This window comes from Phyllostomus discolor, chromosome X, assembly GCF_004126475.2.
Source record: "Phyllostomus discolor isolate MPI-MPIP mPhyDis1 chromosome X, mPhyDis1.pri.v3, whole genome shotgun sequence".
In the NCBI taxonomy this organism is placed as follows: Eukaryota; Metazoa; Chordata; class Mammalia; order Chiroptera; family Phyllostomidae; genus Phyllostomus; species Phyllostomus discolor.
Window position 1 is genome coordinate 21,679,154 of NC_050198.1, and position 26,053 is coordinate 21,705,206.

The window sequence follows — 26,053 nt, forward strand, 5'->3', positions numbered from 1 at the left end:
TTGTGTAGGCCTCTTTTCCCTTATTCCCCATCTGGCTCCTATTCTGATACACAAACCTCACTTCCTTGTTTTTGGGGCTCTTTGCCTGGTAAACAGCCCTCTGGGGCAGAGTAGCAGCAACACGACTGAAGTTTTCCACAGTATCCATCTAACCTATGGGAAATTTGGACACCTCATTTTAATCCTTGGAAAGGATCTGCTCCATTGTTGATACCACTCTCTACCTTACTTTTCTTCAAATGTACCCTGCCCTTTATGTGGGCATGAGGGGGATCAGGAGCTAAGTGGATGTCTACTCAGGGAATGAATAGGCAGTACCCTACAAATGGCTTTCTTGGAGCTCCCCTCAGTAGTTTGGACTCTTAGGGATAAACAGTAACTTTGAATTTATGAAAGTGTGACAAGCCAACCTATCATGTGCATTAGTGATCCTGGTGGCCCTGTCAGCCACCGTGCTGCTGCTTTGGGATGCTTGACTACTTTATGGACAGTACTGCCATTGTTAGAAATGGTTCATATTATCCAACAGTGAGCTGTAGTTGGTCAGTAGGATTGATGAGAATAAAACCTTCACATTCAAATTGGGACTTGAGGATCACCCTGGATCAGCAACTTTGCTTGGTAAATGTTTAATGACTCTATTTTTCTCTGAAAAATCCCTGTTCTCTGAAATATGTCACATGCCTCCTATAACATGCTAGGAAGGGGTTACCTGTGAATTCAGAGAACAGGGATTTGTCGACCTGTTAACCCAAGGAATTACATTCCTTACCCTAATACACTAAACCCATGTCTCCAAAAAAGGAAAAGAAACAAAGAAAAAAATCAGAAAGCACCCATTCTAGGATGAGCCTAGAGTGTTGTTAAATGACACACTATCCAACAGAAAATGCCAATTTTTTTCTTTATTAATGTTTCCTATCAATGTACATAATACCATAGACTGCTGTGGCCACAAATAAATTACCAAAAATATAAATAGGAATAGTAAAAAAAAAAGTAGCTGGTTTTTAAAAAATCCTCACCTGAGGACATGCTTACTGATTTTAGAGAAAGAGGAAGGGAGGGAGAGAGGAAGGGAGAGAAACATCAATGTGAGGGAGACATCAGTCAGCTGCCTCTCACACATGCCTATACCAGGGACCAAACCCACAACCCAGGCATGTTCTCTGACTGGGAATTAAACCTGCAACCTTTGGTTTATGGGATGATGCTTCAACCAACTGAGCCACACAGGCCAGGGCAAAAAGTAGCTACTTTGATATTCAGGCACGTGGATGACAAAACCTAATAAGTATCACCATATTTCATCGATTTTCTGATCGTTTATTCACATTTTAAGTTGTCTGAAGTTGAGGTACAGCTTACAATCACTGACATGTCATGGATTGGTTGAAAGCATATTTTTCTTCTTTTTTTTTTAATACATAGAAACAGTATGCTATTCAATCCATGGTATAGTTGATAAAATACAGCAACCAGTCACTACTCCTGTCTATTCCTCAGAGATTCCCATCTGGATGGGACCACTACTTGAAATCAATTTCTTTTACAGTGGGTAGCTGCTGATTCCTTTAATACTGGTACTGCCACTGGTTCTTTCCCCCAGTGTAAGGGCATAGTCCCTCCAGGGCAAGGCTTCTGACCATGGGTGGCTCTCATAGTTGGAATACCAGTAACTGTAGAAATACAATCCAGTTTAGCCACTTTGAAGGTACAATAAAATCAATGACAAAGGAAATTAGAACTTTATGATAGTCAGCCCTAGGTCTTAGGTGCCATCGAGCTGAAATAGATTTATTCTCCCACTACACATACAGCAACCAGCAGAGCAAAGAGGGCTCTGTCTGACGTGGACACCAGCCCACAGTGTCCACAGCATTATGGATGAGACGAGATACATTCACAGGGACTACCGAGTCCTGTGGAGGAAAAGGGACGGCACGGCTACTCACTCAAGGGGAGACCACCTCAGAGAGGCCTGGCCACTCTCTCAAGAGGAGAGTGCCTCGACCCTTGCCTTGACAGGTTTTTATTGACTTTCAATTTGCACAGGAATGCAGGTAAAGCTCATTAATCATTGTCAGGCAGTAAGGATCATACCATAGATAGTATACAAAGAACTACGAGGTCTTATTCTGAGTCAGGGTCTATTAGCTAAAGGGCTATAAAACTTTGGGAAACAAACTCATTTCCTGCTCAGACCCTTATAATTTAGTTGAGAGCGTTCTTAGCAAAGCAAGTTTCACAGGAGTTTATGTATTCTTTCTCAGGCCTGATCACCCCGTGAAACCTACCCTTTCCAGCACAGGGCTGCACCACCCTCTGTAATTGTTTCAGGCTTCAGTCAGGCAGGGTAAGTAAGGCAGACAAGAGATTAAGAGACTTCTCACAGACAGAATGAGGACTCAGGCTATGTCAAAGCCGAGGGGTGAGGGTCCATCACCCCCTTTTGCTATAGCCCCCCAAGACCTTCCCTGGGGCCTTCCTGTGATCGTGCCTGTCTTAGATCATTCCCCCTTGGGGAATCTTACCCATCCTTGGCTAACTGATCAAACATTGGGGGCCAGGCAGGGTGAAGTAAAAGGAGCAGAAGCAGCGCTCCTGCCAGGAAATAAGCTTTGTCTCCTTAGTGGCTTATGGTCCAAATGTTGCTCACTCAGCCTTAGCCGTGGGGGGATTACAGCTTCTGAAACTAGGCAGGGCGGTTCCCAACATCTGCCTTTTCTTGAATTGTATGCTTTAGAGGGTTGCTCTAATGTCATAACTTAAAATAGCATTATCATTTGAATGTTAAGATATTATCTCATTCCCAAAACTAATATTTGATACCAATCACTGCCCATCATGAATAGACTAAAGGCTGATTTTTCTTTCCATTTCATTGTTGAAGAAAGACTGATAGGATAGGCCCCACTCATCTTTTAACTGATAGTGTCCATAAAAACCAAATAGGTCAAGCTCTTCTTTCCGCAAACAACAGCCCCAGAGAAGTTGTTGATTTGCACATTTTTCCCATAGCAAGTTACTGATTGGTGCAGCCCAAAATGGGACCCAGTCTCCTAATTCAATGTCTTCCCTCCTCTTTCTCTGCATTGAACATAGTTCTCTCCTAATTTAACTGGTGATGGTTATGCCAGGGTTTGTACAATAGAACGATTTCCTTCTAGACTTCTTATGCTGGTTATTATTTAGTTATTATAAAGGCACATCACAGTGTACTTATTCAAGCCCAGTTATGATTGAAATAAAAACATTGGGTGCTGGTACTCACCCACACTTAGCTGCATTATTTTTACTGTTTTAAAATGCTTTGGTACAACACAAATTGGGACAAGCAAAGCAGGCAATTTTCTTTCCATCTTTAGGCAAACATTGTGAGTGTCAAAAGGGCCAATGATGTGCCCTATTTCCAACTGGAATTGGAACTCCTGGCTTTTGATTCCTAATCTAGTACTCAAGAGCATCATACCATGTAGATGACTCACTTGGATATGGCAGGATGTCTTGAAGAGAAGAAAACTTATTAGAACTTGCCATATAATTGAGCCAATGAAGAAGAAATATAGAGGTAGGCTGAGATTTCTTGTTATCAGAGAAGTGACAACCTGAACTTTTAGACAATTTTGAACCTTCAGACAATTTTGTTTGGTTTGATGGTGAAATCATTTTCAAGAGAACTATCTTTAGGCTAAATAAACTGATGAGGTTTCATTATAATTCTAGAATAATGTCTGAAGAGGTAGAGGAGATGATAAAGGATTAGTTCTGTGAAAAGTTCATGAAACTTTTCAGTTCTACAGAGATACATTTTTATATATTATAAGGATCCAGGTGCATACTAATAACTAAAATGAGGTAAGCTAATAAAAATAATAACTCCCCATAAACCTAGAATTTATATTAGTTTTTCATTAAAACTGTTACATTCCACTTTGCTGTTTTCTATTTTAAAATATTAAAATTTAGGGCAAACTCTAGACAAAACAAAGATAAGTAATTACCTACTAGAGATTTTAGTATTCCTCAGTTTACCACAAAAAGATACTTTGTTCCAGCATACACCATTCTATTTGCTTTTGCTTTGACCATGCTACAACCCTCTAAAGCATACAGTGACCATGCTACATTGTGTTACTTGCATTATCCTAGAAGTCCTGTGCTCATTGCAGTTTGTTTATGGATTGCCCTACCACCAGTATTCTTGGGAAGAAAAGAAAGTGATTGCCTGAATTAATATATTCTAAGTTGCTAATGATGAGCAGTGTGGCAGACACTGTTGGTTACTGATTTAAAAACCATTTTACCCTCCTCTCACTAAAAGAATCCCAATTTCTAATAATATACCCAGTTGTAATATGCCCAGTTTTAATATACCCAATTGCTAGAGGTAAATCATAATTAGTTTAAGTCAGTCATAGCAATATTGTTCCCTTTTCATGATCTATTGTAATGTCTTCTCTCTGATTACTGATAGTGGTAATTCGTGTCTTTTCTCTATTTCTTGATCAGTGTCTAGAGGTTTACTGTTTTTTAATCTCAAAGAATCTATGTTTGGTTTTATTTATATTTTTTATTTTACTGAATTCTCCTTTCTTTGTAATGTCCTGCCCTCTGCTTGATTACAGGCAGCCCTTAGGTGTGTGTTTAATTAGAAGCCTGCTCCTCAGGCTGCAGCTATTAAGATAAGCTAATTGGCCTTTTTCACAGAAAGACTTAGCACCTCAGTCGTAGAGCAGGGGTGTCAAACTAATAATTTCAGGACTGTATAACTATAACTACTCCTTAACTGTTAAGGAGTTGAAATTACATTCTGCCCTTTGAAGACAACCTCGAGGCTGATGTGGCCCCTGGTGAAAATGAGTTTGACTCCCCTGCTGTAGAGTCTTGCTGTGCCCTGAGAGTGGTAGCTGGTTAAGAACATTTTCTCTCATTGGTTACAGTCCTATAGGATCTATGAGCATAAGCCCTGCTGGCCACCAGAACCATGTGACCACTGGGTGACAGCTGCAAAAATCAGGATGCAAGACTAGGATACAAGCTGCTATCTGGGAGAGACCAATGAGCTGAAATAAAGCAGGGGGAGAGTACAAAGATGGTGCTGCTGTCCTCCATTCCTCGGAGTATTTCAGTATTTCAGTATGTGTGTTAAATTAAATGCCTTCCCCTCTGGCCGGTATATGAAGGTAAGCAAGTAAACCTCTTTCACATAGTCTGGGTGCCTCTCAGTTGGCTTCTAGTGCTAGGACAGTCTGCTCACATGAACCCTTTAAAACCATTTCTCAGTTTGCTGTAACTTTATGGGTCTCCTGGATATGAGTCCCATTGGCTTTCAAGGCTAGATGTTTTAGGGGCTCATCTCTCTTAGGCAGGTCTTAAAAGTTGCGGTGCCTGATGTGGGGTTCAAATCCTTCGCTCCTCAGGGAGAAGCTCATGGTTTTGAGTTCCCTCCTGATTGGCGGTCACTGCACCAGGGTTTTGATTTATGGCAAGATCTTGTCTCAGCCTCTCCTCCCTGCTTCAATGTGTTTTTTTTTTTTCCTTTCACTCAATGTGTAGGAATTGTTCAGGTAATTCTTGGTTTTTTTCCCACAGGAATTTGTTCCATATGTAGCTGCAGATTCAGTATGTCCATGGGAAGAGTTAGGTTCAGGGTTTCTGTCTTATACCAGAACTCTAAAAGAATGAATTTTTAGCAGTCAATTTTTTAATAGTGGTCATGAGGGATATTTTGGGATTTGACAATCCTGCTGCTGCCTCTTACGCCAGTACAGCTATCAATTCTCCACTCAAGTATACTAAATTCAAACCTTAACATTTTCCAAATAATTATAGCTACATTATAGAGGCTTTACTTTATGTAAGCTGTGTGCCACCTTGCAAAGCAATAGTCTCCATAATTATTTTTTAAACACATGAAACCATACCCTCTTCTTCATCCCCTAGCTATATAGCTTTCTAAATTGAATTGGCACAATACTTAGCATAAATATTGTTTCTTAGCAACTTGTCTGTACCCTAGTAGCAGTTATCAAAATAATGCCTTCCTTCTTATATAGTAATTTACAAATGTTTTATTTTTCTGTTTACTCAGAAGTTATATCTATACATTCCTACTCTGTGTATGTTAACACAAAGATGTTAAGTGACTTGTGTCACTCTAGTCATTTTCCCCAGAACTCCATCCTGTTAAAGAATCTTAAAATTTTTGGACAACCTCTTGCTGGAATTCCCCAACTTGTTCTCAATTAGGCAACTTTTCAAGTTAGGATTGTGGTTTTATTTCTCCCCTCATTTCTGATAGCCTTTTCTTCCCTTTCCTGTGATACTTGTTCAAGGAAGGGAGAAGCCATGTGAGCACTAGGTATAAATGCTGCTGGCCCTCCTCAGCAGCACAACTTGACACATTACCCACTTCCAAACTCCACAGGGTAGGTTCTGAGCTAGTTCATCAAAGACTGTAAAACATTCTCAGCCCTACTCTGAATGTACTCCTTCAGGCCTTGAGTCACTCAAATTCTAATAAATGGCAGTGAGAAAATTCAAAACAGAAAGACACATTTTATAAAAGAGCAACTAATGTTGTGTGATAGAATCCTGCACATACTGAATTTTGTTCTAAAACTCATCTACTGTGATGAACATCTACCTCTTGCAGTTCTTCCCTCTCAAATGGTTGTCAGACCTCTCTGGAACACTCAGATTACATTTATTATTTGTATAATTTTAGCCTGATCTAAAATTACTGAGAACTTTTAATGAGATTTTTTCTTCATTACACAAATTTTCATTCCATCTAAAACACTGCTTTATTAAGTCTTGGAATCATTTGCTCTTCGTGAGTATCTTTTGCCTGCCTGCTTTAAGTAAGATAAAGAACTCTTTAAATAGCTTATGGAGATATAAGCTGAGTTTTTTTATGACAATTATATTAATCTTGACTTCGAGTGAATTTTCATCTGATTCTCTGACCTAAAGAACAACATAAGTCTAGTTCCCAAAGAAATCTGTCAGCAAGTACCTTTCTTTCAGATTAATGTTACTTTAATTGAAAATATTTAATTTATAAACCGAGCCAGCTCACTTTTGACTAAAATTTAACATGACAGATTGAATTTTCTAGGAAAGTAGCCAGAGAGCTTCAAAATGTCTTATACATTAAGGTAGATTGCTTTTTAGTTGGCTTGGATGCCAGGCCTCGGGTTCAAATTCCAACTCTAACATTTTTGTATTAAATGACCTTGAGTATATTAGTAGGTAACATCTCTGGGCCTTCATTTCCTCATCTGCAAGTGGAAATAGTAATTATACCTTCATTACTGAGTGTGGATTGATTTACTATAGGTAAAGTAAAAATCTGGTTTTATAATTCCTTTTGGTCTAGACTTTCTTTTTAAACATGCAAAAGAAAAATCTGGTCATATTCTTTTAGTCTGTATATTTTTTATTTCCAGCATGTCAAAAAAACCAGAGAAATCTAATTATGCAGCCAACCACGAAAATAAAATCATTTTCATGTGCATTATTGATGTTTAATTATTCCAAGGTGGTATGGGTAATATAAAAGAGCCACTTTTTAATGTGTTCATCTAAGGTTAGAATTATATAATTATTTGAAATAATATACTTGTTCGTTTTCCTGGATGAGATTAAATGGGGGGGGAGCAGATGGTGATCTAAAAGATTAGGAAGTGATAGGAGAAATCTCCTTCTGCAGATAAAAGAAAATTGAGTAGGTCTCCATAAGTATATGTTTAAAAATTTTATTCCCCAGAGTGATGTCAGTATCATGGAGAAGTGAGTCATTTCCTTTGTTTCTTGCCTTTAACTTACAATCAGTAGGACATCCATAGCTTAACACAGGATTCTCTGCACTAGAGTGCCCGAGAGATCATATATCTGAAGGTGGGCAGATTGGACCTCATGAAGGGGATGGAACCAGAGGAACAGCATTGGCAGAGCCCATGACTGGAGGCTCCAGGAACCACGGTGGCACCTAAGATCCATTCCCACCTCAATCAGTGGTGGTGACTGCAACCTCAGCCTTTCCTAGCAGTAGGGGCTGCATCTAAGAACCTGGAAGCCTTGGCAGTAGCAGTACCTGTGACTTGAGGTACTAAGAATCATGGCAGTGCCCACAACCCAGGTACCACCCCATGGTGGCAGTGCCTGTAACCTCAACTGTCCAAGCAGTAGGGGCTGCAACCAAGACCTTGGTGCCCATAGTAACAACTGTGGTTATGACCTGAGGCTCCAGGAACAATGGTGGCACATATAACCCTGCAACACCAACAGCAGCAAAGCATCAGCAACCTTGGAGACACAAGCAGCAATGAGGGCATTGTCAATGCCAATGGCAAAAGCAGTGTTGGGTGGAAAGTGCTAGCTCTAAAATGTAGCTAGAATCAACTCAGAAAGCTGTTCACTACTTCAGATGTGCTGGAAGAGGAACAATTCATCAAGCACCATGAAAAACTACAGTGATATGGTATGACCAAAAGAAATTGACAATCCTCCAGAAAATAAATTTAAAGTCATAGGAATTTGCAATCTGACAGATAACTTAAAATAGTTGTCATAAAGAAACTCAACATACTACAAAAAATTCAGAAGACAGTTCAATGATCTCTGGAGTAAAATTAATGAACACAATAATTACTTTACCAAATAGATTAAAACTCTGAAAATGAACCAAACAGAAATTATGGTGCTGAAGAACTCAAGAAATGAGATGAACAATGAATTAGAAAGCAATGGGAATAAGGGAACTCAAAATTAGAAATCTAGAAATGATTCAGGTAGAAGGGGAGAGAGAACTAACATCTTAAAAATATGAAGAAACTCGAAAAGGAGTATCCGATTCCATTAGGAAAAACAACATAAGGAAGATGGGTATCCCAGAAGGAGTGGGGGAAAGAGGGCAGAGAGCTTATTTAAAGAAATAATAGCTAACAGAACATCTAATTACCTCAATGTAAAAAGACTTCCAAGACACATTATATTAAAATTGTCAAAAGTCAATGATAAGAATTTTAAAGGGAGCCAGGGTAAAAACTGAGTAACCTATAAAGGTACCCCCATTAGGTTATCAGCAGATTTCTCAGCAGAAACTTTATAGGGCAGGAACAAAGGGGGTGGCATATTCAAACTGTGTAAAGTTTAAAACCACCAGCTAAGAATATCCAACAAAGTTATCCTTCCGATATGAAGGAGAAATAAAGGCTTTCTATGACAAACAAAAGCTGAGGGAGTACACTACTACCAGACCTGCCTTGCAAGAAATGTTGAAAGTACTTCTTGTACCTGAAATGGAAAGCAAAAGTACACAAAACTTTGATAGGGAGAATCAGAGAACTGCAAAGCTCCTTCAGAATACAATGTTAATCACTAAAGTTTAACATAAAGATTAAAGGAAAAACACATTAAAATAATTATAGCTATTTCAGTTGTTAAAGAACTCACAACAATTCGATAAGAAAAAAACATAAAAGGGGTGGAAGAAAAGGACAGAGCTGCACAGGCAAATGAATATAAGATGCTTATCAGCAGAACAAGGGCTATTTTATCTATGGGAGATTTTATATATAACACATGGTAACCACAAAACAAAGATCTAGAGAAGAGACAAAAAAAAACCATGAAAATGAGGGGAACAGAAAAAAAATCATAGAAAATCACCACACTGAAATGGCAGGAAGAAACACAAGGAAAAAAAAAAAAATGGAGACATAGAGCAAATGAAACAAAAGATAAAATGACAGGAGTAAGCCCTCATATATCAATAATTACCCTCAAGGCAAGCTGAACAAACTCACCAATCAAAGTCACAGAGTGGCTAGATGGATTAAAAAATAAGACCCTATTACATTCTGCCTCAGGAGACTCACCTGAGCTCTAAAGTCAAGCATAGGTTGAAAACAAAGGGATGGGAGGTGATACTCCAAGCAAACAGTAGTCAACAGACTTCAGCCAAAAATGGTAACAAGAGCCAGTGGTGGGCACTATATAATGATAAAAGGGGACAATCCATCAATAGCACCTAATATTTATCATTATGTATATACCTAACATAGGACCACCAAAGTAGGTAAAGCAACTATTAACATACCTAAAGGAAGAAATTCATAGCAACACAATAATAGTAGGGGGACTTTAAAACCCCACTTAAATCAGTGTGTAGATCATCTTCAGGGGTGTCCAACCTGTGGCCCAACACAAAATCATAAATTTACTTAAAACATGAGACTTTTTTGTGTGATTACATGTTGCAATGTGTTTAATGTGTGGCCCAAGACAGCTCTTCTTCTTCCAGTGTGGTGCAGATACACCAAAATGTGGGACACCCCTGATAGACACAAAGTCAACAAAGAAATGGTGGCCTTAAGTCGCAATTAGAACAGAGGTACCTAATAGATATATACAGAATATTCCCTCTAAAAGCAACAAAATACACAATATTCTCAAGTGCACACAGAACTTTCTCAAGGATAGACCAGATATCAGGACACAAAACAAGTCTCAACAAATTTAAAAAGAATGAAATTATCTCAAGCATGTTTTCTGACCATAATAGTGTGTAGCTAGGAATGAACTATGAGAAGAAAACTGGAAAAATAAAAAAATATATGTGGAGATTAAAGAACATGCTACTAAGCAACTTAGTGGGTCAACAAAAAAATCAAAGAAGAAAATTTAAAAATATATGGAGACAAATGAAAATGAAATTATGAAATACCAATGTATGAGATGGAGGAAAAGCAGTACCAAGAGGGAAGCTAATAATGATATAGGCCTACCTCAAGAAAACAAGAAAAATCTCAAGTAAACAATATAACCTTACATCTTAAGAAACTAGAAAAAAGAATAAATGAAGCTCAAAGTCAGTAGAAGGAAAGAAATAATAAAAACCAGAGTGGAAATAAATGAAATAGGCACCAAAAAGACAATAGAAAATATAAATGATTCTGAAAAAATAAGGTTGATAAACTTTTAACTAGATTCAGTATGAAAAAAAAGGGAAGGCTCAAGTAACTAAAATCAGAAATGAAAGAGAAGTTACAGTAACTATCACAGAAATGGAAAGGATCATAAGAGATTATTATAAACAGATGTACACCAACAAATTTTAAATCTAAAGTAAAAGGATAAATTTTTAGAATCCTACAACTTTTGACAGTTGAAATAGTAATCAAAAAACTCCCCCAAAACAACAGTCCAAGACCACATGGCTTCAATGGTGAATTCTATCAGGCATTCAAAGAAGATTTAATACCTATCCTTCTAAAACTCTTCCAAAAAATTGTAGAGGAGGGAATGCTTCCTAATTCATTTCAGGAGAACAACATTACTCTGACACTAAAATCAGACAAGGAACACACGCACACGAAATTATAGGCCAATATCCCTGATGAACACATATGTAAAAAATCTCAACAAAATATCTTGTGGAATTTAGTTCAGGAATGCAAGGATGGCTTAACATCTGCAAACCAATCAATGTGACACACCACTTTAACAAAATGAAGTATAAAAATCAGATGATCATCTTAGTAGATGCAGTAAAAGCATTTGAACAATTCAACATCAGTTTATGATACAAATTCTCAATAAATGGGTGTACAGGAAAGTACCTAAACAAAATAAATGCTCTATATGACAAACCTACAGCTAGTATCATACTTAATAGTGAAAAACAAAGTTCTTCATCTAATATCAGGCACAGAACAAAGAAACTGTCACCATTATTACTCAACATAGTATTGGAAGTTAAAGATAGAGCAGTCAGGTAAGAAAGAGAAATCAAAAGCGTCCACATTAGAAAAGAAGAAGTAAAGCTGTCACTATTTGCAGATGACATGATTTTAAGTATATAAAACCCTAAAGACTCCACCAAAAAACTATTAGAAATAATAAACTAATATGGTAAATCAGTATACAAACATCTGATGTGTTTCTATACACTAAAGTGAAAAATCAGAAAGACGTTAAACCCATTTACAACTGCATCAAAAAAAAGTAAAATACCTGGGAATAATTTTTTAAAGAAACATTTTTTCTTTTTTAAAAGATTTTGTTTATTTTTAGACAGAGGGGACAGGAGAGAGAGAAACATCAATGTGTGGTTGCCTCTTGCACACCCCCTACTGGGGACCTGGCCTGCAACCAGGGCATGTGCCCTGGCTGGGAATCAAACCAGTGACCCTTTGGTTTGCAGGCTGGTGCTCAGCCCACTGAGGCACACCAGCCAGGACCCTAGGAATAAATTTAACCAAGGAGGTGAAACACCTGTACACTGAAAACTATAAGAGATTGTTGAAAGAAATTAACAAAGACACAAAGAAATAGAAAGATGACCAGTGTTCATAGATTGGAAGAATTAATATTGTTAAAATGTCCATAATGCCCATAATCTACAAATTCAATGCAATCCCTATTAAAACCCCAATGGCATTTTTCACAGAAATAGAATTTTAAAAATCCTGAAATATTATGGAACTATAAGAGACCTTGAATACCCAAAGCAATTGAAAAATAGAACAAAGTCAGAGGTATCACACTCCCTAATTTCAAACTATACTACAAAGCTACAATAACCAAAATAGTGTGGTATTAACAGAAAAACAGATGCAATGATCACAATGGAACAGAATTGAGAACCCAGAAATAAACCCACGCTTATATGGACAATTTACAATAAAGTAGTCAAGCACATACAATGGAGAAAGGAAAGTCTCTTTAATACATCTTTTTTTAGTGTCTTTTTTGATTATGCTATTACAGTTTTCCCAATTTTTCCCCTTTATCCCCCCTCCGCCCTGAACCCCCCCAACCCTCCAGCATTCCCACCCACCTTAGTTCATGTCCACGGGTTGTACACATAAGTTGAGTTCTGTTTCCTATACCATTTTTTATCTCTCCCCATCTATTTTATGCCTACTAATTATGCTGCTTCTTCCCTGTACCTTTCCCCCCATTCCTCCCTTCCCCTCTATTTTCCTTTCTCTCTCCCCACTGAAATCCCTCTATGTGATGCCCATTTATTTGATTCTGTTCCTGTTCTAGTTGTTTGCTTAGTTTTTGTTTTCATTGTTTTTCTCTTCATTTAGATTCATTTTTTGATAGTTGTGAGTTTATTGTCATTTTACTGTTCATATTTTTTATCTTCTTTTTCTTAGATAAGTCCCTCTAACATTTCATATAATAAGGGCTGGGTGATGATGAACTCCTTTAACTTTACCTTATCTGGGAAGCACTTTATCTGCCTTTCCATTCTAAGTGATAGCTTTGCTGGATAGAGTAATCTTGGATGCAGGTTCTTGCCTTCCATGACTTGGAATACTTCTTTCCAGCCCCTTCTTGCCTGCAAGATTTCTTTAGAGAAATCAGTTAATAGTCTTATGGGAACTCCTTTGTAGATAACTCTTTCCTTTCCTCTTGCTGCTTTTAAGATTATCTCTTTGTCTTTAATCTTGGGTAACTTGATGATGTGCCTTGGTGTGTTCCTCTTCCAGTCCAACTTCTCTGGGACTCTCTGAGCTTCCTGGACTTCCTGGAAGTCTATTTCCCTTACCAGATTGGAAAAGTTTTTCTTCATTATTTGTTCAAATAAGTTTTCAATTTCTTGCTCTTGTTCTTCTTCTGGCACCCCTATAATTCGAATATTGGAACATTTCAGGTTTTCCCAGAGGTTTGTAAGTCTCTCTTCACCTTTTTAAATTCTTGTTTCCTCATTCTGTTCTGGTTGAATGTTTATTTTTTTCTTTTTGTTCCAAATCATTTCTTTGAGTCCTGGTTTCCTTCCTGTCACTGTTGGATCCCTGAATATTTTGCTTTATTTTATTTTGGGTATATATATATATATATATATATATATATATTTTTTTTTTTTTTTTTTTTTTTTACTTTGCAGCCGAGCTCAATCAGATCTATGAGCATTTTGATTACCAAGGCTTTAAATTCTCCATCTAATAGTTTGGCTATCTCCTCATCATTTAGCTCTCTTTATGAGGATTTGCTCTGTTCTTTAACTTGGGCCATATTTCTTTGTCTTGGCGCACCTGATAAATTGTAAGGGGGGTGGGGCCTTGTGTACTCACCAGGGCAGGGCAACCCTGTTTGCTGCACTGCAGTGCTGCCTGTAGGGGAGGGGCCAGAAAGGCAACAATGCAGCTCACCTGCTGGCCTCTAGCCTACTTTTCAATGAACTCTCATGTGAGACTGGGAGTTTCCTCTCACTGCAGCACCAGCTGTAGTCCACAGTCAATTAGAGTCTCAGTTTTGCCTTCAGCCATCCCCCACCCTGATGCGGACCACCACCTCACCATGGGTTCTTACAGGGCTGGTTGTTCTCTTTGTTCCTTTAATTCCTTGGTTGTTGGAGTCCTATGCAGTTTGATTTTCTGGCACTTCTGGTTGTTTATTGATTTTAGACTGGTTGTTATCCTCCTTTTGGTTGTGCAAAGAAGCAAAGGGTTTCTACCTATGCCTCCATCTTGGCCGGAACTTAATACATAGTGTTGACTTGAACAGAAGACCCAAAACATAAAATACACAGAAGAAAGCATAGTCAATAAGCTTTTTGACATTGGTGTCAGCTATATTTTTGGGATTTTACTCCTATAGCAAAGGAAACAAAAGCAAAACTAAATGGGACTACATAAAACTAAAAATCTTCTGCACAGCAAAGGAAACCATCGATAAAATGAAAAGGCAATATAGCAAATGGGAAAAGATAATTTGCAAATCATACATCCAATAAGGGTTAATATCCAAAATATTTTAAAAACTCATGCATTTCAACAACTGAAAAACAAGCAAAGGGTCTGAATAGGCATATTTACAAAGAAGAAGACATGCATATGGCTAACAGGCAGGTAAAAATAGTCACTATCACCAGTTACTAGGAAGTGCAGATGAAAAGCACAATGTGATATCGCCTCACACCTGTTAGAATGGCTGCCATCAAAATGACAAGAAACAACAAATGTTGGAGAGGATGTGCAGGAAAGGGGACCCTCAGGACACTGATGATGGGAATGTAAATTATTATAGCCACTATGGAAAATAGTATGGAGAATCCTCAGTAAATTAAGAATGGAACTACCATATAGTGTAGCAAATCCACTTCTGCATATTTAGCTGAAGAAATCCAAAACACTAACTTAAAATGATATCTGCACACCTATGTTCATTACACCATCATTTACAACAGCCAAGATATGGAAGCATCATAAATGTCTATTGATGGATGAATGGATAAAGAAGAGTTGGTATACATATACAGTGGACTGTTACTCAGCCCTTAAAAAAAGAGAAATGCTGCCATTTATGATAGTATGGATGGATGTAGAAGATATTATGCTAAGTGAAATAAGTCAGATAAAGACAAATACCACATGATCTCACTAATATGTGGAATCTATAAAACAAAATAATTGAACAAACAAAACAAATACACCCATGGATACAGAGAAATAATTGATGATTGACAGATGGGAGGGGGTTGGGGTGGTGGGTGAAAAAGGTGAAGAGATTAAAAAGTACAAACTGCCAGTTATTAAAATAGTTACAGGTATGTAAAGTACAACCTAGGGAGTATAGCCAATAATAATGTAATAACTATATATGGTATCAGATCAGTACTAGACTTATTGGGGTGATCACTTTGTAAATCATATAATTTTCTAATCACTCTTTTGTGCACCTGAAACTAATAAAATATGTCAACTGTAATTGAAAGATTTTAAAAATTCTGTAAGTGAAAAAATAAAATTTCATAGCTGAAAATATAAATAACTCCAAGTCTTAGAAAAGACTCATGTGCTATTTTAGAAAGGATCTAGAGTGAGCACCATGATTTATTTGTAATTTGTTTGTCATGAAAAATGTAGGCTGTAGGTCATTTAAACCAATAAATCTGGTTTGGGGTTTTTGTTCATTATGTTAACAGAACCAAGAAATTTTTTCATTTGATATTTCTTATGTTTTGATCATACTGATTTTCAATGTATTTTGTCTTTTATTTTCAGAAAGAGTTTTGGAACACCTATACAAAAGCGCAACAAGGAGAGAGTAACAGAGGAAGTGACTGGTTTCAATTTTATCTTACCTTTCCATTAATCTTTGGCCTCTTTATTATCCTCCTTGTCATTTTCCTAATCTGGAGATGCTTCCTAAGAAATAAAACTCGCAGACAGACAGTGACCGAAACTCACATCCCTTTCCCTCAGCATCTTAATATTATTACTCCACCTCCCCCACCAGATGAAGTGTTTGATAGCAGTGGAATGTCGCCAGGCTTTTTGGAATATGTAGTTGGGCGTTCAGATTCTGTCTCTACTCGCCTGTCCAACTGCGATCCTCCACCAACCTATGAGGAAGCCACTGGCCAGGTGAACCTTCAGAGGAGTGGAACAGAACCCCATTTAGACCCACCCCCAGAGTATGAGGACATCATCAATGCCAACTCAGCCAATGCTATTGCTATGGTGCCTGTGGTCACCACCATCAAATGAAACTGCACACTTCTTTTTACTATAATCATTTTTAGAATACTAATGAAAGAACTTTCTAGCACTTTACCACTACATAAATGTGCATTGAATATTTTATTGGACTCTGACAGCATACCACTTCACATTTTCTGATTTGATTTTCATTAGTTTTGTTTCCTACTATAAAATCCTTATGTGTGCTCATTTTAGCTAATGGAAATACATGAAGAGGGAAAAACAGTGGTCTTCATGTGATGTGATCAGTTCTACATATATATGTGTGTCATGTATATATACATATATACATATGTGTTTGTTGGCCCAGCACATGTGCAACTGTCTTAAAAAGCTATTAACTTTTGTCTAAATCACCTGTAAAGAGAATATTAGTCACCAAAATTGGGGGGTCACCAGTGTGTGTAATACATAGCAGTATGCTGTTAAATTTTGAAAATAAGATGAACTCAGCATGTTTTCTAATTCTTACTGGCTTTTGTTAACTTTTTTCTTCAACTACCTTAAAAAGAAAAAAATGCATGTAGTCCATCTTGATTTTCAGAACATCTCAGAAAGACAGAGGGAAGGCACAGTAAACAATAGCTTGCTTATAGTGTATAGCAAGAAAATGATTGGTCATTAGTGGCATTTGGCTAGTTTGGTAGGAGAGATTTTTGTTGTTGTTGACTGTCCCACCCCCAATTAAACAGTGTTTGCTTACTACCTTTGAATGTCTCATGCTATTTGAAATAACATCTTGGTGGAAAAGATTTCCTGCCAACATCATAATTTCTAAAGTAAATATAGGTATTAACGACAGTGAATACATAAAGACTTCTCCCTCACTCTTTGGTGACACTAATTATTTTCTTCTTGCTGTTTCATTGCATTTTACTCTACTGTCTACTCCCTCTCATACTACCACAGAATCTTTAAGCACCTAAGAATTTAGTTGAAATTATTGAAATTATTTTCTTAATGTTTGTGTATAGACTGAAGTCTTTGCCTCAAGATGATTGAGGCAGTTTCCCATTAAATTAAGAACTGTGAGTTTTATATTGCTCTCCAGTTGGTGGAGGAAGGTTGCTAAGTGTGTTGTGCCAGGTGCACAATAAATCTCATTCTAATAACTTCATAGAGCTCTCATTGTTGTTGCTATTTCATTTTGTATTTTCATCAGATTTTTTTAAACTGCAAGATTTTTATTTTTCCCTTGGAGCAGAGTGAACAGGCTGTGAATGAACTGCCAACACAAACTAGCTCAGAAAGAAAAAGTAAGACAGTTGTTTTCATATGAAATTCCATAATGTATGTACTGGTGGAAAATTCATTATCAGTCAGGGAGATGTGTCTGCTACTCCCAAGCCTCCTCAGTGTTGGGTAAAATGGTGGATGAGGCCACGGAATGCAGGTTTCAGAAGTGTCATATACTGCTGCCTCCATCTCCATCCCCACTGACCCCTCCCTCAATCTTGCTGTGGAACCAAAGGAAGAGGGAATGCTGAGGAAAATCTTAAACCACTACTGAAATGACGAATTCTAATCCCTTTTTGCAACATACTTGCCATGGTACTTTGGGAAACACCCCTATCTGTCCTCAAATTCCTTAACTCTGAAACTGCAGTAAAATATTGTGTCCTGTCCTTCTCCAGTGTCTTCAAAGGATCTAATGAGATGGTGTGCATGAAAGTTATTTGTGAGATGTGAAGAGTCATCTAAGTGTAAGATCATAGCATTGTTCTTACTGTGCTTGAGGGAGAACTTTCTCCCTCTCTTTCCCTAAAATTTGTCAGAATTTTCACATAGTGATAAATAGAGCAGACTGCTCTGTAAATTGCTAACACATTCCTAATCTAAGTGTGAGGGCTATTAGTTAAACTGTCATTCTCTGGTCTATACCAAAGCTGTCCCAACTTAAAGACCATAGACAGCTCAGCACAAACAGGATTAAGCAAATGTCAGAAAGGTATCTAAAATGTGTGTACGTAGTTAATAGGTTTTTTAGCTTTCATGGGCTAAAAATGAATTCATCTTGACCTGGTCTCAACAGAAATGACAATATTGTTTTGAATTTGGCCATGAGTACATGGTGATCTTGGCTTCTAGTGAAAGCTGAAAGTCGAAGTGTTTGCTACAGTGACATCTGTGTGTATGTATGAATATTTTTGTTTATTTTAAAATGAAAAGGCTTCTTTTGTGTAGATTTTTTTAGGTCATTCATATTAGGCCTTAGATTAAACCAGCGGTTTTCCAAAGAGTGGCCTATGAGCTACTGGGAGTCCTTCAGAGCCTGATTTCAGGGCATCTGTGATATCACAACTATTTTTACAATAACACAGACATTATTTGTCTTGTCCACTCTAATGCTCTCTCTCAAAATTCTTGAAAATTAAAACAATGCCCTCTTCCCACAGATCTTTTTTCTGCTTTGCAAAATATAGCTATTTTCTTTAAAATGTTACTTATGTTAGCATGCAATGGGCTTTTTAATTTTAAATGTATAAATACTTTATCAATTTTTAGTTTCATTTTCTAATGTGGCAAATATGGATAGATGTCAGCTTCATAAACAAAAGCTCTTTGGCATCCAGATCCCCAATAAATTTTAAGAGTATAAGGAGGTCTGGAGACCAAAAGTTTGAGAATTGCAAGATTAGACAAAGGAGCAGAATAGAACATCACTAAGTATGCATTTTTGCAACTTTATTTTACATTTTAAACTCCTGATAATAGATTTGATTCTACTACTTAGAGATACCTGAATTGCAGTATACGAATGAATGTTGATCCTTGAAGCAAAAACCAAATGCTTAAACTGATCAATGACCATAGCTTTTTAGATGGTTAATCAAAGAAAGCACTCTACTCCATAGTGATAACTGGCATTAGCCCTAGATCTCCTGGCAGCATTGGCATCATGATGACAAGATAAACAAAATACCACTTTCTTCAAGAAGCATTCTCTTAGCTTTGTTTGTTTGGTTTGGTTTGCTTTTGCTTTTGCTTTGGGTTTTACATTTTTAAAAACCCTTTGCCACCCCATCTGGTTTTATAAACTGAATTTCTTAGCATTTGTTATAATTAAAGGGGCTTATCTGGAACAATATATATTTTTATGCTTTTGCCTTTCTTACCTGATTGATATTACATTCACTTTTGGTCATTTTCAATAAATGTTTATTTTTGCAGATATATTTAGTACCTTTTAAAAGCAGTAACTAAATTGAATCAACCAGTTTGCATTTAAATAAAGAATGGGCTTAATGATAGGTCTTCCAGTGGAGTGGTTTCTAAATCTCCACATGCAGTGGTGGTGTCTGGAATCATGGAACTGGCACTATCTGCCTCCCTGTTTTGAATGCCACAATGAATTATATCCATTTAAAATAAATTAAATGATTTCTTTTTTCTACTGAATAATACAAATATTGATACTGTGTTTGATTCATTGTTAATTAGGACTTCAAGATTGATGATCTGGAGGTTGCTTTAACTTGGTTCTGTGTAAATAGCATGTATTTTATTATAATATTTCACATTTTGAAACACCTGGTTTACATTAAATTATGGTATTTAACTATTTTTATGTTTATACTAGGTAAGGTTTTTCTTATGTTTCTATGTTTTTGGTATGCTAAATAAAGCTATTTTTAAACCCAAGAGATTTCTTCTACTATGTCTTAATTTTATTATGACTAGTTAATAAACATGCTACATAAAGTCTTATTAATTATGGCCTTTTTTAAAAAGATTTTATTTATTTTTAGAGAGGGAATGGAGGGAGAGAGAGAGGGAGAGGGAGAGGGAGAGAGAGAGAGAGAAACATCAGTGTGCGGTTGCTGGGGGTTCTGGCCTGCAACCCAGGAATGTACCCTGGCTGGGAATCGAACCTGGGACACTTTGGTTCCCAGCCCGCGCTCAATCCACTGAGCTACACCAGCCAGGGCAAATTATGGCCTTTTTAACAAGGTAAATTATATTTTCTTTTTTCTTATGAATGTAGGGACTATTGCTCAGTAAAGAAATCAGAAATTATCTGGTGACAACCTCAGGGTGTTATCAATAAGAAATAACTTTCTGTACTACTTTTGAATGATACTAGTATGACACAAAATGGGAACACTTGCTCCAAAGCGATAGACTGAACTCTCTACAGTAGTGTAGTTTGTCAAGTACTGGAAATAGTTTGTCTGCAGATATCAAGGAGCTGTTTTTTCCCTCCTTAGCAGAATAGCTTGCACTTGACATTTAGAAGATGAGAAAGGAAATCACAAGATGGAAACATTGGTAACCACAGGGAAGCTTCTTAAGTATAGTTACCTAAAAAGTAAAAGCTAATGTGATATGTCACTAACCAAGCAAATGTAAATATGAGTTGATTTTTATGGTATAAAAATTTTAAATTATTATATTCAAGGAGGAATTTTAAATATAAATTATAAGTCTAAGTATCCATTTTGTAAGTATCAGGCCCCAGAGTGTTGTTACAAATGTAACAAGGTGCTTTTAAAAATATATAGCAATTTCTCATAAAACAAACACTTCAAAAATTTATATGGAATCATAAATGACCCCAAATAGCTGCTGCAATTTTGAGAAAGAAGAGTAAAGTAGGAGGGATCACAATACCTGACACTAAACTATACTACAAGGCCACTGTAATCAAAACAGCCTGGTACTGGCATAAAAACAGGCACATGGACCAATGGAACAGAACAGAGAGCCCAGAAATAAACCCAAGTCTCTATGGTCAATTAATATTTGACAAAGGAGGCAGCAACATAAAATGGAGTAAAAATAGCCTCTTCAACAAATGGTGTTGGGGGAACTGGACAGCCACGTGCAAAAAAATGAAACTCGAGCACCAACTTACACCTTATACAAAAATAAATTTAAGGTGGATAAAAGACTTAAATGTAAAATGTGACACCATTAAAGTCCTAGAGGAGAACATAGGTAGGGAAATCTCAGATATTTCACACAGAAAGTTTTTTACTGACTTGTCCCCTAGAGCAAGGGACATAAAGGAAAGAATAAACAAATGGGACCTCATCAAAATTAAAAGCTTCTGCACAGCTAAAGAAAACAGTATCAAAATAAAAAGAGAACCAAATGTATGGGAAAACATATTTGCCAATGATACCTCAGACAAGGGTTTAATCTGCAAAATATATAAAGAACTTACACGACCGCACTCTAAGAAGACAAGGAACTCAGTTAAAAAATGGGCAAAGGACTTGAACAGACATTTCTCCAAGGAGGACATACAGAAAATCCAAAGACACATGAAACGATGTTCAATATTGCTAGCTATCAGAGAGATGCAAATTAAAACCACGATGAGATACCACTTGACACCAGTCAGAATGGCCATCCTAAACAAAGCAACAAACAACAAGTGTTTGAGAGGTTGTGGAGAAAAGGGGTCCCTAGTGCACTGTTGGTGGTACTGCAGACTGGTACAACCTCTATGGAAAGCAGTATGGAACTTCCACAGAAAACTAAAAATGGATCTGCCTTTTGACCCAGCAATTCCACTGCTGGGACTCTATCCTAAGAATACTAAAACACCAATCCCAAAGAACCTATGCATCCCAATGTTCATAGCAGCACAATTTACAATAGCTAGATGCTGGAAGCAACCTAGATGCCCATCAGTAAATGAATGGATCAAAAAACTATGGTACATTTACACAATGGAATCCTATGTAGCGGGAAAAAAAAAAGGACCTTGGCAACAGCTTGGCTGGAGCTGGAAAGCATTATGCTAAGTGAAATAAACCAGGCAGTGAAAGACAAATGCCATATGATCTCACCTTTAATAGGAACCTAAACAACAAAACAAAGAAAGAAGTAAAATATAACCAAAGACACTGCAATAGAGTACAGGCTGACAGTGTCCACAGGGGAGAGAAGAGGGAATTTCAGGGGACAATGGGAAGGGTTTACAGGAACAAATTTAAAGGACACATGGACAAAAACTAGGGGGAGGGTGGTAATGGGAAGGAAGAGGGGAGGGTTGGGTGGGTGGGCTGGATTGGGAGTAAAAGGGGGAAAACTACTTGAACAATGATTTAAATAAATAAATAAATAAATAAATAAAATATATAGCAATTTCTAAAATATATAAATTACATATTTGTTAATACAGCCACGAAACCTAACACCTAGATCAAGACATTCCCAGCACCCCATGAAGTCTCCCTCATTCCCCCTCCTTAGAGATAACACTATTGTCACATATACTATAATAACTCAGTTTTTACAATTTCACAATTGGCTGTGGCCGTATGGACTTGCCTCTTTCCCTTTTTTGAAGTCTTCAGGTATTTCAGAAAAGTTCAAGATAGAAGGTCCAGAACTGCTCTTCTGTGTCTTGGTCCTCCTTGAAGTTACCTACTCATTCTCTCTAACCAAGCCCTTTGTACATACCTGAAACTCTTTGAGGGCAAGAATTGTATTTAACCCTTTTAATTCCTTTCCCCAGATAGATCCAATACCTAAAAGTGAGGGCTTTTTAAAGACTAGGAATTGACCAAAACATCAGTAGCATTCTAGTATCTGGTCTTCTTAATGCTTGCCTTCTGCTATAATTCTTACCACCTGATATTTCCCTAAACTTTTTTTTTGTATGATCACATTTTTAAAAATTTTATTTTATTTTAATTGTTCAAGTAGTTTTCTGCCTTTTACCCCCATCCCAGCCCTCCCCACTGCCCTCCCATTTCCACCCCCACCCATGTTATTGTCCATGTGTCCTTTATAATTGTTTCTGCAAACCCTTCCTCTTTTCCCCTGAAATTCCCTCCCCTCTCCCCTCTGGTCACTGTCAGCCTGTTCTCAATTTCAGTGTCTTTGGTTATATTTTGCTTGTTTTGTGACATTTTGTTCACAGTAATTTTAATAACTCTTTAGATTTCAAAACTCACTATAATCTGGTTCCACAGACTTATCTGATCATATTTTCTTCCACAGCTGAGATGATAGATATTTACAAAGTACTTACCTTGAGTAAGACACTAAGAGGATTAGAAAGCAATGGTGCCTACAGCCCTTATCCCTGGGGATTTTGCAATCAGATTAAGTCGGGGAAAACCTTCTAATCTAATTTAGTGTAACCATTAATTCCACTCCAGATCATGGTCATGTATATCAGCCTTATGTTGTGATTTTTATAAGTTTTTAGTGATGGAAATCGATTTTCAAAAAAATTTCATATATCCCTAATACATATATTAAACAGATGAGACTACGGTGGTTGACTACAGACATGGGAAACTTGGAACCTCACTATCTGTGACCTTTCAAGTCACTCCCTCTTAGTCCAAGTCACCACTTGCAAACATTAAAATTTGATTAATATATTTGGAAGACCACTGTAATGTGACATCTACTGATGTCCAAGTTCATAGTCCCTCATCTTCCCACAAGAAAAAAAAAAATAAAATCTACAGAATCTCCTCCACTGACAGAATGCTTCAGGATAAAAATGCTTTTTTTGGTCCAATGTTCCTAACTCACAATTACAGCATACTGGCCACCAGCATACATTATTAAAATTATGTTTGAAGAGAGAACCATGCAATGTCAATGGTTCTGATTCTTTGTTTACATAATTTCCGTCATCACCATACCTCTTGCTATATTTTTAATACTCAGCCCTTTTGTATTTGTAGAAAATGGCTTTAATATAATCATAAATCATATTTTAAAATAAGCAGAGTGATGTCAATGAAAATAGAGTGGCATAGGGAATTCCAAAAGCATATTCTTTCACAAAAGCAACAAATTGGCTGTGTTGCAGCTGATCAGGGCCTGACACGTTCACAGTATTCGGGAAGACGGAAGAAAATGAACAGAGTTATAGGGAAGCTTGATATGCCTTTATTTAAGGCTGGGTGATCCACACAAACTGCAAGCTGTGTGTCCCCCTGCATGTCTCTGCATGGCACACTGCATGTCACCTGTCCCCTCTATGTGACACATGTCATGGCCCTTGCTCCCCAGTGTGGCACCCAGCAGGGAGCCCCTGCTGCCTTAAGTACTAGAGGCAAACAAAGCCAGTTTCAAGCCAGAAAGTTATATAACATAGCATAATTCTGCACGTGTGAGCCCACTTAATGTTATGGGAACAGTTTATTGGACTCAGTCTCAAGGCTATGAGAACACTACTTATCAGGCTCATTCAAGGCTGTGGAACATTGCTTCTCTTAGTTACCCAGACACCTGGATGAGGAAGCCAGACTGCCTCCATTTACCCTACACTGGCAAAACTAACAAAAAATGTCAGAATCAACTTCATCAGAACTCTAAAAATTGAAGCTAATAGCAACCAGACAAGAGAAAAAAACTTTAACTTACCCTGTCCTTATCCCATTTCCTTTTTAGTAGCATCTTGGAAAACAGGCCACATTCCAAGTATTGGAGCAAAATGGACTTTATTCCAAGAATTGAGGTTGGTGGCTTAGTCCTACATTTTAGCTTTCTGAAGTATCAGCTCAAAGGGCTTGCCTTTATTTTGCCTTACTTGGAACTTTTCCAAGTTGGAGGCAACTACTTGGGGAGTGTTTTCGAAAATACTTAAATCCATTAATAACAATTGAGGTAAATAATAGACAAATTGAAAAGCTTAGGAAGAAATGCTGGGGGATACAGAGAATAAGAACCTTGGAAAGCTCCCACATGGTCTTAGGAATTGAGAAGGCCTAGCACATATCCAGAGCTGGGTGCATGCTCTAACAAAATCTAAGAAGACTCAAAACTCCCACCTTTGTCTGACTTTCAGGTTCCCCATTAGGGTAGAGTTGCATATTGTCTGGTTAGAAGTTCAAAGTTTTCCCCAAACACAGAAACCATCTGCAAAAGCTAGGATGCCATTTGGGGGAGGGGATGGTTTTCACTTTTAGGAACTCTGATCACTAGCTGATCACTCCAATAACAGAAACACTTCAGTAGCCACACAAAACAAAGAATACAAGCTACAAAGTGAGTTAAAAAGTCACTAAAACAAACAACTAGAACAAGTAGCAAAAACAAAGCCTGAGAATGGAGAATCTGATTTGCAGAGTTGTCATTCTATAATATTAATAAATAACCCCACCTACTGTTTAGTACCAGCCCTGGCTATATAGGAAGGCTGACCACAGAACCCAGGCAACCATGGAGCCCATCCTACAGCTTTCACATAGGCAGGAAACTGTGCCAGCAGTCTTATTCAACTGTACTCAGTCAGTGGCACACACCTCCCAACCTCACAGCTCAGGCAGTGGACTCACCCCAAAACACCCTGACAGGAAGTCCACCTGCCCAGAGACATTACCAGCAGACACACCCAGATATCCAAACTGAGCTGCCTGGTAAAGAACTTTCTCTACCAAAACGAACCTGTAAAGTCTAGAAGATACCACTCACTCAAATGCACCAACACTAACATAAAGAATGAAAGATCATGAAAAATCAGATAAATATGATACCACCAAAGGACACTAATAAAGCTGTGATAACTGACCCTAAAGAAATGGAGATCCATGAACTGTCAGAGAATTCAAAATAATCATTTTATT

General features: G+C 37.4%; 1 protein-coding gene across 2 annotated transcripts in view; it reads left to right on the forward strand.

Annotated features, from left to right (window-relative positions):
- Nucleotides 1–20,216, forward strand: part of PRRG1 (proline rich and Gla domain 1) — an 84,321-nt gene extending 64,105 nt beyond the window's left edge. For both annotated transcript variants that reach the window (XM_028523054.2, XM_036017070.1), the window contains one exon: nt 16,029–20,216. In XM_028523054.2, coding sequence (XP_028378855.1) covers nt 16,029–16,514 — 486 coding nt within the window. In that variant the 3' untranslated portion in view covers nt 16,515–20,216. The remainder of the gene's footprint in view (nt 1–16,028) is intronic.
- The last annotated feature ends 5,837 nt before the right edge of the window (nt 20,217–26,053 follow it).